The sequence below is a fragment of the Electrona antarctica genome (assembly GCF_951216825.1).
Source record: "Electrona antarctica genome assembly, chromosome: 11".
NCBI lineage: Eukaryota > Metazoa > Chordata > Actinopteri > Myctophiformes > Myctophidae > Electrona > Electrona antarctica.
The window spans coordinates 15,666,580-15,679,535 of record NC_136792.1 but is presented as its reverse complement, the minus strand read 5'-3'; the positions used below and the strand labels follow the sequence as shown (position 1 = coordinate 15,679,535).

The window sequence follows — 12,956 nt, the reverse complement described above, 5'->3', positions numbered from 1 at the left end:
TTGTTTGACCTGCTGAAATTGGATTAGTTTGACACTCTTGGTTTTCTCGTATGACACAACAAAGAAACTAGCTGTGTCAGTCAGTGTTTGTTGCATCAGCTCAAAGGTATATGAGCCTGTCACTGTGTCATTGGATTCATGTGTCATGATATACCATTTCTGTTTTGTGCAGGTGTACAATGACACTTATGGTGACCTGTCCAAAAAGGCACAAATACTGGACACAGTATAATCATTGTGTTGGTACAGACACAAGAGAGTTAACGTTTTGGGGATTTCTGTGCCAGATCTTAACAGGAGAAGTAAAGTCTGTGGACTGTGAATTACTTTATGTGTTTCTAAGCTCTTTACTCGCTTACATGTTTCACATTTGTTAGGTTGAGCAGGAAAGTGTGCTACTGTGTCTAAGATGCCTTTTTGTGACACTTCAAGTGGCTGCACTATGAGTTGTGAGTGTGTCGTTGTAGATGCATGGTAGCCTACGGCCTGGTCACCACATTGACTACAAACATATCGACTAAGACTTTTAAGGCAAAGTAGGTCATTTCCAAGGAAAGGAGCCGGAAGTATGTCTTCCACAAAGCAGTTTAATATGGTGCATACGTCTGTCATAGATAATTGCAGACAGTAATGGCACTGATGTTTTGGTTAGATTGCATTTCTCAAGTGCCTGTCTTAGTAACACTTCTGGGGACTGCGCTGCTGCGACTGCTGCTACTGCAAGCCGTTTGTGACATTTTTGGAAAGCAGATGTCTGTTTTAGAAATGTTAGTAGGCCTAATGGTAATGGTATGGCTTCACACATATTGTGATTTGGTCTTTCATTGCATAAAACCACATCATCATCTTCCAAATTGTCCTGTATTATTGTTCTGTTATTATCCTCGTTTACAGTACATTTCAATATGCACCTGTGACCCATTTAGTTTAGCCTCTCGCAGTACATTTGCCGTTGGTAGGATCTGTATAATTGTGTCATCTGCTTTAATGACAACATTGTCATGATGAAGTAAGTGTGCCCAGAAGTGTCCGGATTTGGCCACAGAGCCTCTATGACAAATGATTGAGCCCAACTTATACTTAATTTTACTGCTGTCACAAATGGGAATTTTGATGAGATCAGAATGATGGTACTACAGGGGTGTGGTGCACCAATTCCCACCATTATCAATACGGTTCACAGAAAGAGTAATGAAATCAGGATAAGCAATTCAACATATTCATCTCTTCATTGCAGAACCACAAGCTGTACAACTGTGTTGACTTTCACCTTCCATGATTGAGTGTTCAAATATAGAATTGAGGTATAGTTGTTGAGCGGCAATACAACAATATTAGGCATATCAGAAATTCTTTCAACTTCCAATGCACATTTTTTGCAGGTGTCTGTCTGTTTTGCAGGAACAGTTGTGCGGACACTACACCTACCCAACAGGACATATCACACCGCTGGGACGAATGCTAAAACCGTTTTGTTGCGTCTCCCATTGGTGTGGTTTGGGCTTTAGGTCAACGTAGAATCCCACTGAAATATTTAACATTTTAAAGAATTTTGAGGCTATGGGGCTGGGATTGTCCAAATTTGGGTACAGATAATGTGTATACGTGAATCTGTGTCTCTGAAGCTAATCCTATACAAACCACTGGACTAGTCAGCACCAGAAACGTGTTGTGCACAATGCCACTAGGCTAACATAGAACCCACTATTATGTCTTTCTCTCACATTATTTATTGATCTATACTTTTTGAGATATTTAACTTAAAAATAAATTATTTAATGGAAGTCATGGGACTTGGATTGTCCAAATTTGGATATAGATGATGTATCAATGTGATGATGACATCAATACTCAATCTATAAAATGTTAGACTGTATGCCATAACTTGAAGTTAGTGTAGTTTAACACATAGCCCAGTGAGAAATCATTATCTAATCAGCATCAAACTGAAGGAGGTTTGAGTATACATTAAAGTGAAAATGTCTCGCAGATATGATTCCCGAACTACGATTTTTTCCCCTGAAGGACGCTTATACCAGGTGGAATACGCCATGGAAGCCATCGGTCACGCCGGAACATGTCTGGGGATCCTGGCGAACGACGGCGTCCTGTTAGCTGCAGAGAGACGCAACGTCCACAAACTGCTGGATGACGTTATCTTCTCCGAGAAGATTTACAAGCTCAACGAGGACATGGCTTGCAGCGTTGCCGGAATTACATCGGACGCCAACGTTCTCACGAACCAATTGCGACTAATCGCACAGAGGTACGCGCTGCATTACGGGGAGTCTATACCCTGCGAGCAGCTGGTGACACACCTGTGCGACATGAAACAGGCCTACACGCAGTTCGGGGGTAAGAGGCCGTTCGGCGTGTCCCTGCTCTACATGGGCTGGGACAAGCACTACGGATTTCAGCTGTACCAGAGTGACCCCAGTGGCAACTACAGCGGCTGGAAGGCCACCTGCATCGGCAACAACAGCGGCGCTGCAGTGTCCATGCTGAAGCAGGAGTTCAAAGAAGGGGAGATGACACTGGCCGCAGCGTTGGCCCTGGCCATCAAAGTCCTCAACAGGACCATGGACGCCAGCAAGCTCTCGGCGGACAAAGTGGAGTTGGCCACCCTGACCCGGGAGGGCGGGAAGACGAGGATCAAGGTGCTGAAGCAGGAGGAGGTGGAGGAGCTCATTGAGAGGCACAACGCAGACGAGGCCAAAGCAAAGAGCAAAGCTCCGCAGGAAAGTGAGAGTAACGTTGGCAATGTGTAACGTTGTCTACTACTACTACGACGTCAGCTCTATGACGGACGTCTGCCACCTCCATATCTGGGTAAGGTTTCAACCCATTCCAACCCCCGTTGTCTTCCAGTCTACAATTTCAGTTAGAGAAAAACAAAACAAAAAACAAACTGCCATTATTTGATATTGTTTACTTTATTGTTGATATTGTTTAGTGGGGCGGCTGTGGCTCAGGAGGTAGAGCAGGTCGCCCAATGATCCGTGGGTCGGTGGTTCGAATCCCAGCTCCTCCTGTCAACATGTCGAAGTGTCCTTGGGCAAGACACTGAACCCCACCTTGCCTCCAGTGGTTGTCATGGTCAAGTTTATTTATATGTCCCAAGCTGGGCACTTACAGCAGATAATAAAAGCTCTTAAAACACATTACAAACAGTAAAACATACATAAACAACAACAGAGATACGTATACATTATCACAAGATACAGATTGTTACATTAATCTGTATTAATGTAACAACAATGTAATTAATGTAGCCTTCCAGGCTTCACCACTACATCGAGGATCCCACAGATGTTCCTGGCCAACATCTCCCCCGCAGGGAGTGGACAACCCTTGGACGACGCTTTGGTGCATCCATGCAGAAGTGGGGTCTCACAGAAAGTGCCCACTGCAAATGTGGGGATCCATTACAGACTGTGGAACACACCCCATATACCGGCCACCAAATGGTGATCAAGGCTTAATTGGACTGAAACCGTTCCCAATCAGCTTGGGGATCTCCATATATGGGCATAACACACATGCACGCGCGCACACACACACACACAAATCACACTCGTTTCAAGTAGGGGTGCGCTAATAGCGCTATCATCATACATCACAGCTGAGCACATTCCGTGCATAAACGACAGACATAAACACAAAGCTGTGCATAGGAGGGGCTAGCGCCCCTCAAAAAAACTAATTTAAAAACCAATGATAATTAGTAGTCCTTACAGTACTGTATAATTTTTTTTAAGAACAATATCTTAATTGAATTGTTGTGATATGAGGATAATTTGAGACGTGTGAGGACAAGATGACGTAAATTTTCCCTTCATTTTCAATGGCATTTAATGTTTTGTTGCAGACATTTTGTGGGGACAAAATCTGAGGGGCTAGCGCCCCTGAAAAATCACACCTGTGTGAAGTAAAGGCCCCGCTTATCATTATACATCATCTCATGAACAACTGAATTTATGTGATTGTTTAGCCGATTTGCTCGTCTACATATGACGTAAATTTTCCCTTCATTGTCAATGGCATTTAATGTCTGTGTTGTCACAAATTTACATCATATTTGGCAGACATTTGTCCTAATTTCTCCTTTCATTGTAAATGGCAAATATTGAGACGTGTGGGGACAGAATTTACGTCATATTTGAGGCACATACTGTATAACCTGTATAACCTAATTTCTCCTTTCATTGAACTGAATTTATGTGATTGTTTAGCCGATTTGCTCGTCTACATATGGCGTAAACTTTCCCTTCATTGTCAATGGCATTTAATGTTTGTGTTGCCACAAATCTATGTCATATTTGGCGGACATTTGACCTACTTTCTCCTTTCATTTCTCCTGTATATTGTATATTGAGACATGTGGGGACAAAAGCTGTATATAGGACGGGCTAGCACCCCTCAAAAACAACAGTGAATCATAATACATAATAATACATAACTTTAATCTGGTTTTAAAAATAGTTAAGGAGCTAGCAAACCTAAAGACTAAGGTCTTTGGGAGGTTGTTCCAAAGCCTGGGTGCCCTACTTGCAAAGGCCTTGTCGGCCCTATCACCCTTAGGTTGGTCTTAGGAACCTCTAGTAGGGCTAAATTAGAAGACCTCAGTTGACGGACAGGCACATGGGGTTCTAGTAGTTCAGCTATATGCGGTGCCAGGCCATTTCAAGCTTTAAAAGTCAGTATTAAAATCTTAAAATGTATTCTAAATTGTACAGGCAGCCAGTGCAGTGAGGCCAGTACCGGGATAATGTATTCAGATCTTCTAGTTCCAGTATCCAGTAATGAGTCTTGCAGCCGCATTCTGTACTAACTGTAGGCAGTGTAGATCCTTTGCTGAGTGTTGAATAGAGGGCGTTACAGTAGTCCAGAGGGGATTAAATGAGAGCATTAACAATTTTATGAAGGTTAGGGGTGGAAAGCACTGGTCGGATTCTGTAAATGTTACGTAAATGAAAAAAGCAAGTGTGAACCACAGATTTTACCTGGGCCTCAAGAAAGAGGTCAGAGTCCAGTAGTAAACCCAAATATTTGTCTACTGGTGTGACATTAGCTGACTTGGAGTAGACAGTTGGGGTTGAAGGTGTTGAGTGGCAGGTACATTTGGGTATATCACCTGCATAACAGTGGAAATGGATGTTGTGTTTACGGATTATTTGACCTAAGGGGAGTTTATAGATGGAAAGTAGAGGACCAAAACTTGATCCTTGGGGGACTTCGTATGTATATGAGGGGGGTGGACGAAGAGATGGCATTTCTAATCTTGATAGAGACGGTCCTTGCTGTATGATATGAATAACAGCTGGAGCAGTGCCACCCAGACCCATCCATGACTCCAGCCGGCTCAACAGAGTGGGGTGGTCAACTGTGTCGAACACCGTGCTCAGGCCAAGGAGGACCAGTATTGCGGCATCCCCAGCATCTAGTGTCATCAAAAGGTCATTGGTGACTTTAACCAAGGCTGTCTCGGTACTGTGGAGTGCTCTAAAACCAGATTGGAATTATTCAAATAAATTGTTGTTGGACAGGTGAGTGAGGAGAATGTAGAAGTATCTCTTGAGCTGTGCTTTAAAGATGTCTACCGGGGACAGAGGCTACCGGTCGAAGGTTTAGTGGGAGTTTGTTCCACGCCGTCGGCCCATAGAAGCAGAAAGCTGCTTCACCGTGTTTTTTTGTTGACTTTTTTTTAGGCACATCGAGCAGGCCAGCAGTGGAGGACCTGAGGGGGCGGTTAATTGGGACATATCTAGGCAGGCAGTCATGTAGGTAGGAAGGTGTGAGACCATTGAGAGCTTTATAGCCTAAACAAGTAAAATAATTTTGAAATCAATCCTAAAAACAACCGGAAGGAAAGTGTGGCTGACAGAAAACAATCGGCAGACTGACAGCTGATTACAGTTGAGGTGTGCGGGTACAGTATATGACTTCCGTGCCCTGCATGAAATAAGGCAAAGCTTCATAAATGATGTGTTTTCTACAAGAGAGAAAAAAAATCAACACCGCCACACTGTCAGTGTCAAGGTAGAATAATTTAAACTGATAAGGTGGGGATTAATTGCACATATTTTTAAACAACTCACGTACCCAATACAATTGTAATGTGGGCCAAAAAATAAGCCTTTTGTCAGTATTACACACATGATGGAAATACAAACAAAGTCTTCTTGAACAAAACCTCCATTCACTGTGCTGGTACAAATCAGTGAACGTCTTTAACTCTTCCATCAACGCAAATGGCAGGTCATCCTTCACTGTGTGAGCTGACTGACGGGGGCAGAAACAGAAAGGCAGGTAGGTAAACAGTTACCCTCACGTGTCGGTGAGCATCATCAACACAGATTGGGTTCTGTTGGAGGTCATTCCAATACAAATGGAATTGCCACTAAACATTCCCGGTCACCTGACCAGGTGAGAGGTCAGCCAGTAGATGATAAGTGGCTGAAATATAGCCAGGCCCACAATGATATAATGGCGGAATCGAAGTTTGGCTCCGGTCCTAGCTGAGTCAGAAGAGATACCGCAGAGAATCTTCATCTTCAAAGAATTAGCAATGAAGACCATAAGCGCGACGGAGGACCATAACAGAGCCAGGTAGTAGCCGGCACTGCCGAACAGCAAGCCGCCCAGCATGGTGAAGATCATCCCGACATATTTGTACCCGCTGTAGGCGATGAGGTCAAAGGTGGAGAGGTCGCTCAGCACAGTCAGCAGGTACAGACTCAACCGCATGACAAAGACTTCGATGCTGAGCCACACCAGAGCGGTGCTGAGACACAGTCCCAAAACCTCTGGACTGAACCGATTCTGAAGGCCAAGAGACACCCCGGCCAGCAGAATGTGGGTGATGAAGGCCATGGTGGGTATGTAGAGATCGGGAGCGTTCACATCATTCCTCGGCGTTAGCGGTGTGTCTCTGTGGTAACCCACTTCCCACTCCTGGTGAACGTATGGGAACATAAGCAGCACGATTTTATTGATGACATATCTGGTGTCGACGTCAAAGAAATACTTCAGCTTGTTCACCGCCATGAATCTGTCGATCTCTTTGTTCACAATATCCTTTCCCTGGTTGGCCAGCGATGATGCGTACATCACTCCAACGTTGGACACTGGATCAGCAAACATGTGGTCGATCCCTGCACCTCCCTGAGGGGTGCCCGTAAGCTCAGGAATGTACCCAGGGGTGTAGAAACACTGACTGTTCATTGGTGGTGCTGTAAAGCTGGTGTCTTCGAAGAGGGTCTCTCCACCTTCTGTTGGTGGGGACACCCAAGAAGTTGGCTTTGTTGACTGGTAGACATGGCGTGGCAGGGTCATTGTGCTGCTGTAGTTAACAGCAAACATTGCCAGGGTCTTTCGTGGAGCTCTATGTGATCTGCCTATAAGTACCAAAGCCATCCATATCATGACATCATCACTATGTCACAATGGGCAAATTGTGACACGCACATCAAAGGAGATGAACTAACAAGCAAACACCAATACACAATGACATATGCTATGCCTTGCGGTTATGGTTAGGTTAGGGTTTGAGGTACCTCAGTACCCGGGCATTCCACTTCAAAGGCTTTGGAAGCAACTATAAAATACATTGACAACTCATGAATTTTTTAACAATATTTGTTTACAATGTCCTTAAAGGACCTATCTTCATATTGGTCCTCACCAAAGCTCATTATAAAATGGCACCATCTCGGTTCACAGACTGTGGGCCCTATTTTGCGTGTCTTAAGTACCAGAAGTGGTTAGAGTGTCCTGAAACTGGGAGGTCGGGGTTCGATCCCCGGCTGGGTCATACCAAAGACTGTAAAAATGGGACCCAATGCCTCCCTGCTTGGCACTCAGCATCAAAGGTTTGGATTGGGGGGTCAAATCTACTAATCAAATGATTCCCGAGCGCGGTACGGCTGCAGCTCACCGCTCCTTGGCTGCGGCTCACTGCTCCAAGAGATGGGTCAAATGCGGTAACGTGTGTGACAAATCGTATGACAATTTACAATTTACAATTTAGGCATTTAGCAGACGCTCTTAATCCAGAGCGAGTTACATTAAGCAAGAACAAAAAGCATGGGAATACATCACATATATAAACAGCATTTATCAAGAAACATGCGTAAGCTAAGAACGTAACTAGAACATATCTATATATAATGACACTATACATATAAGCTAAACATATATATTATACTATGCTGTACTGTTATTGTGCTGTCTACATGACATGCTATAAGTCTATTTCAAATGCTACCTAGTCTAAAAAAGTGCTGTCTAAGGGGGTAGGGTAAGTGCTATGGGCCATGGTAGAGTCTGAAAAGGTGGGTTTTCAAACTACGGCGGAAGATCAGGAGTGATGCTGCAGTTCTGATTGCAACGGGAAGTGCGTTCCACAGTTTTGGGGCCAGAAGGGAGAAGAGTTTGGGACGTGTGGAGCGTTGTCCCGGCGTTTTTAGAGAGGGTACTTCCAGCTTCCCTGCGTTGGCTGATCTGAGTGCTCGGGAGGGTTTGTAGGGTTCAATCATGCTTGCAAGATATGGGGGAGCCAGAAGGGAGAAGAGTTTGGGACGTGTGGAGCGTTGTCCCGGCGTTTTTAGTGAGGGTACTTCCAGCTTCCCTGCGTTGGCTGATCTGAGTGCTCGGGAGGGTTTGTAGGGTTCAATCATGCTTGCAAGACTTATGACTTAACCTAAGACCTGGGGGTGTGGTCAGTGCTGTTTGGCTGTTTTGAGTGGCCAAACAGCATTGACCACGCCTCCAGGTCTTATGTTAAAGGAGCATTCAGTGATTTGGGTGATTTGGAAACCCCCCGGTCCGCCCGGTAACAAGATGTGCACATGCACGCACTACAGTGGGAGGGGAACACGCAACAGGCCAACAGCACACACACCAAGGCCCGCCCCCGCTCGATCATGATTGGTCGAAGGCCCCTCTCTATCCTGATTGGATGAAGGCTGGGCCACCTAGCCAAAAACGAAAGTTTTTTGACCCCAGGGGTTAACTGGGGACACGGAGGAACTCCTTATATGGTCAGCACACTCTATAGTAGGGAGGATTATCACAACAAAACGTTGTTGAAATCACTGAATATACCTTTAAGTCATAAGACCTGGTACTTAAGCCACCAAAATAGGGCCCTGTGTGTCTCAGAGGGCTGCAGACTAATGACCCATTGGTCATTTCAAAATATTTGCATTTTATTTTATTGTTATGCAAGAACAATGGCTTCTATTATGCATGCTAACTTTCCAGGGAGAGACAGTTTCTTTTATTATCCATGCTAACTTTCCAGGGAGAGACAATTGCTTTTATTATCCATGCTAACTTTCCAGGGAGAGACAATTTCTTTTATTATCCATGCTAACTTTCCAGGGAGAGACAATTTATTTTATTATCCATGCTAACTTTCCAGAAAGAGTGGTTTCTATTAGTCTGGAATACCCATCGATAATGTAATTGGTTAAGAGGTTTCTGAATTGTCCACAGCCAACTATATGGCAGATTGAGTATAGATATTGTGCCAGTAGGGGTGCAATTATTCGAAGTAACAAATTTAACAAATTATAAAAACTTATCCATAATCGGTTTTATCTATTAAATATCATTTAATAATGACTTATAACTTTGGGCATGTCATTGTAAGCAAAGGGTTTTTGCGACGTGTTTTGAGCTTCTAGATTAGGTTTTTTCATTATTTTTGCACGACACCATTGTATGACGACGTATACAATAATAATCGATGCTGATGTTGATAGAATAATCAACAAATCAAAAGAATATATAGTTGCAGTTAGTTTTTATTTTTTGTATTTATTTGTCCCATTAATGTTACTAATGTTTATTTCTGGACCTTTTGGATGTGCCTGGAGAATACAGCACATTGATATTACAATGCTGTTAGGACAATCCTGATCCTGGAAAACATTGCTTGTTGAAAACATTTTATACCAATGAACTACACTTTCAATCTAGTGTCCATATTTTGGGCAATACATTTTCAGTATTTTGAAAGGTGGAAGACTTTCGGGAGTAGCCCCTAAATTGTACTGCATCTTGTAACTCTGAGAAAAACTACAGTATGCCTTTTTTTGAGCATGTGTGTCTACAGTATGTGTCTATAGCAGCACAAGTGTCCATATATGGCCATAATTATGCTAATGACATCATAGATGTCCATATTAGGGTGCCATATCAGCTAAGATAGAACTCTTCCACTCACCTTGGATTGTGTTTGGCGCCAATGCTATACCTGCACCACTCACTTCACACTGGGTGTGATTTCTTTCTTTGAGGATAGGATGATGGTGGAACTTGTGAATGTATCATGTATGGACATTAATGTGTTAGAGCAAGTTTGTGCGTGTGTATGCGTGTGACTGTGCATGCGTGTACGCACTACGCACATAGTCCACCACTGACCCCAGAAAACAAAAAAAAATATTGTCAGAAGAAAACAAAAAGGGTCTAATGGCATTGAACCATGTGGATCTCAGACATCATGTCCTGGCCAGTCTTATAATTTCAGTAAATTATGACATATATATGTATGATGTATGACTCTGGACAAACATCCAGTCCGATCCAACCCCTGTTGACTTTCATTATGAAATTAAAGTGAAATATATTCAAAATATAAAACATGTAAAATAAATGCACGGAGGGACACAGCTCTGGACACAAACAGGACACATACATCAAGACGGCTCGCCTCAGGGCCAAAACGCTTTTGATCCTATACATGTGGCCCTATAGTGCAGGAACCATGGACCCTCCTAGCCCTCCGTTTTAGGTGGCGTGTACCAGCCATGCTTTTCATGGGTCTGGACCAGATACCTGTAGGATTGCTGTGCACGGTCAACATTGTACTGGTTGTTTTGGGCTCCAAACTGCACTCTGGCTTCTCCTTTGACGAACGTGGCACTTATCTGCATGATGACGGCCTCTATGGAATAGGCACTGGTCCAGCCCTGCGTTGTGAGAAGCTCCATGCAGATTGCACCTCCGTCGAGAACGTAACCTCCGGTAATCACTGGTGAAACCACGCGCACAAATGGTGGATCAAAGGGAAAGGTGTCTTTATACGAGACGTTTAAGAGAATGCAGTCCAGTCCGTCTTTCTTCTTAAGATCTTGCAGGTCCTTGTGTAAAGGGCTGTCTGGGTCCACTGACATCAGCTTTACATGCCATTCATATAGACTGTCGTTCACGAGCTCCACAGAATAGCTGCCCGTCTTGTAGCTCTTCGACCTGTAAATGTCTCTAAGCTCCTTCATCAGACGGTCAGACGCTTGCACTGAGCCGGACACGACTCCGTTCACGTGGTCCTGCGTCTGGGTCTTACGGATATTCTGCAGGATTTCCAGGTTCTTCTTTTCAACACCATCCTCATCCTCCGACTTATTCCCTTCCATTGCCTCATTGAAGTCGTCCAGTTCCAGGTCTTCTAAGTCCTCTTCCATCTCCTCCTCCTCCTCCTCCTCCTCCTCCTCCTCCACTTCCTCAGATGGGACTTCGTCGGTGGTCTCATGCTTTGGCTCTTGTCCTACGGAAACTGCGGGCAGGGGCGGGTCCAACTTCGTCACATCAGGGTGCTGGGGAAGGTTGTACAGCCGGCAGAGGTCAGAGATGAGCTTCTTCAGCTGCTGCAAAAGCAGGGTGTTTCCTCTTCCCACATCTTCCAAACGCTCTAAAACCTGTGCCAAGTTTGGGTCATCGGACTCCACAAACCATATTGGAGGCGTGGAGGGGTAAGACTCTGTCATGTTGCAGTGGATGGTCACCTGTTTCTCTCCGCTCACATTGAACTGACAGCTCAGCTCGTCATGGTTGCAGTCAATGATTCTGAAGCGTTCATGGTTTGGTTTGAAAATAGACTTCAAATACTTCAGCTCTGCTTTCAGCCCTGACACAGACATCTTGCAAGTCAGGAGACAACTGGGGGAAATAAGTGGCGGAAACAAGTTGGACTTCACTTCACCACTAGTTAGCAGTGTCTAGTAACAAAATGTTTGGAGCTGGCTGGTTAGATACTAGATAGCTATAGCTAATGCAACATAAATCAGTTAATTATAGCTTGCTGTGTGTGTCTTTCCTTCCCCTCTCCTTTCCTTATTCCTTCCTCCCTGTGAACCGTACTTGCTCACCTTCAAACAAAAGCACATCTTTGAGGCTGTGATCTTCCTTTTAAGGACCAAATTCATCAACACTGTGACGTCAACACTAAGTGATGGGAATGGTATAGGGTCCATTTGGGCCTAGCCATATATGGACCATATAAAGAGAAGAAAATAAAAAATAAAGGTGTCACTGTTGGTTCTGAAGTAGCTGCAATGCTGCAGGGCCGGTTCTTTAGCCTGACCCACTAGGGTGGGCATGACCAATATATGATTTCCATTAGCACCCTTTCGGTTAACAGCACTGATGGCAAGCGGTGTTCACTGTTCAGGTGGGTCTAAATTTCTCTAAAAATGATGCCCACCGATTCAGAAATGATAAATGGTACAGATATGTTGTGGTATCTTTTATATTGTCTAAAACGAAATATTCCCCATAACTTTTGATTCGGTGGGTGACACGTTTGTGTGGGCTCTTGGGTGGGCTCTGCCCTCTATCATGTTGGTCAACGTAGCCCTTAGCTGGGGCAATTTGTCTATCATGTGGGTCAACGTACCCCTTAGCTGGGGCAATTTGAGCCACATGACCACTTTTTTTTAATTAGTCATATTTGAATGAGGGGGCAAGTATTAGTCCGACGCCCCGTTAGTCCGACATACGTTGCCGGTTAAGTCTCACCCGTGGCTTCTGCGTGCTGTTAGGGATAGGTTTAGAGGTAGGGTTAGTAATGTCTGATTATTGGGACGCCGGACTAATGCTACACACCCTTTTTATGGCCCTTTATCTGGCTCTTTGTTTGCTTACTCATAATTTCAATTGATTAAGGATAG

The 12,956-nt window shown here is 44.2% G+C and overlaps 3 protein-coding genes across 3 annotated transcripts; 1 reads left to right on the top strand and 2 right to left on the bottom strand.

Annotated features, from left to right (window-relative positions):
• Positions 1-1,979: 1,979 nt before the first annotated feature.
• On the top strand, positions 1,980-2,768 carry LOC306932010 (proteasome subunit alpha type-4-like; the record flags this gene model as incomplete). The annotated part of the gene is made up of 1 exon (XM_079513715.1): positions 1,980-2,768. The coding sequence occupies one exon, from the start codon at positions 1,980-1,982 to the stop codon at positions 2,766-2,768; it is 789 nt and encodes a 262-aa protein (XP_079369841.1).
• Positions 2,769-6,414: 3,646 nt separating this feature from the next.
• LOC306932008 (protein YIF1A-like) lies at positions 6,415-7,335 on the bottom strand (the record flags this gene model as incomplete). The annotated part of the gene is made up of 1 exon (XM_079513713.1): positions 6,415-7,335. One exon carries the CDS (start codon positions 7,333-7,335, stop codon positions 6,415-6,417), a length of 921 nt encoding a protein of 306 aa, XP_079369839.1.
• Positions 7,336-10,784: 3,449 nt separating this feature from the next.
• LOC306932288 (ubiquitin-conjugating enzyme E2 Q2-like) lies at positions 10,785-11,927 on the bottom strand (the record flags this gene model as incomplete). Its single annotated transcript, XM_079514036.1, has 1 exon — positions 10,785-11,927. One exon carries the CDS (start codon positions 11,925-11,927, stop codon positions 10,785-10,787), a length of 1,143 nt encoding a protein of 380 aa, XP_079370162.1.
• Between the last annotated feature and the right edge of the window lie 1,029 nt (positions 11,928-12,956).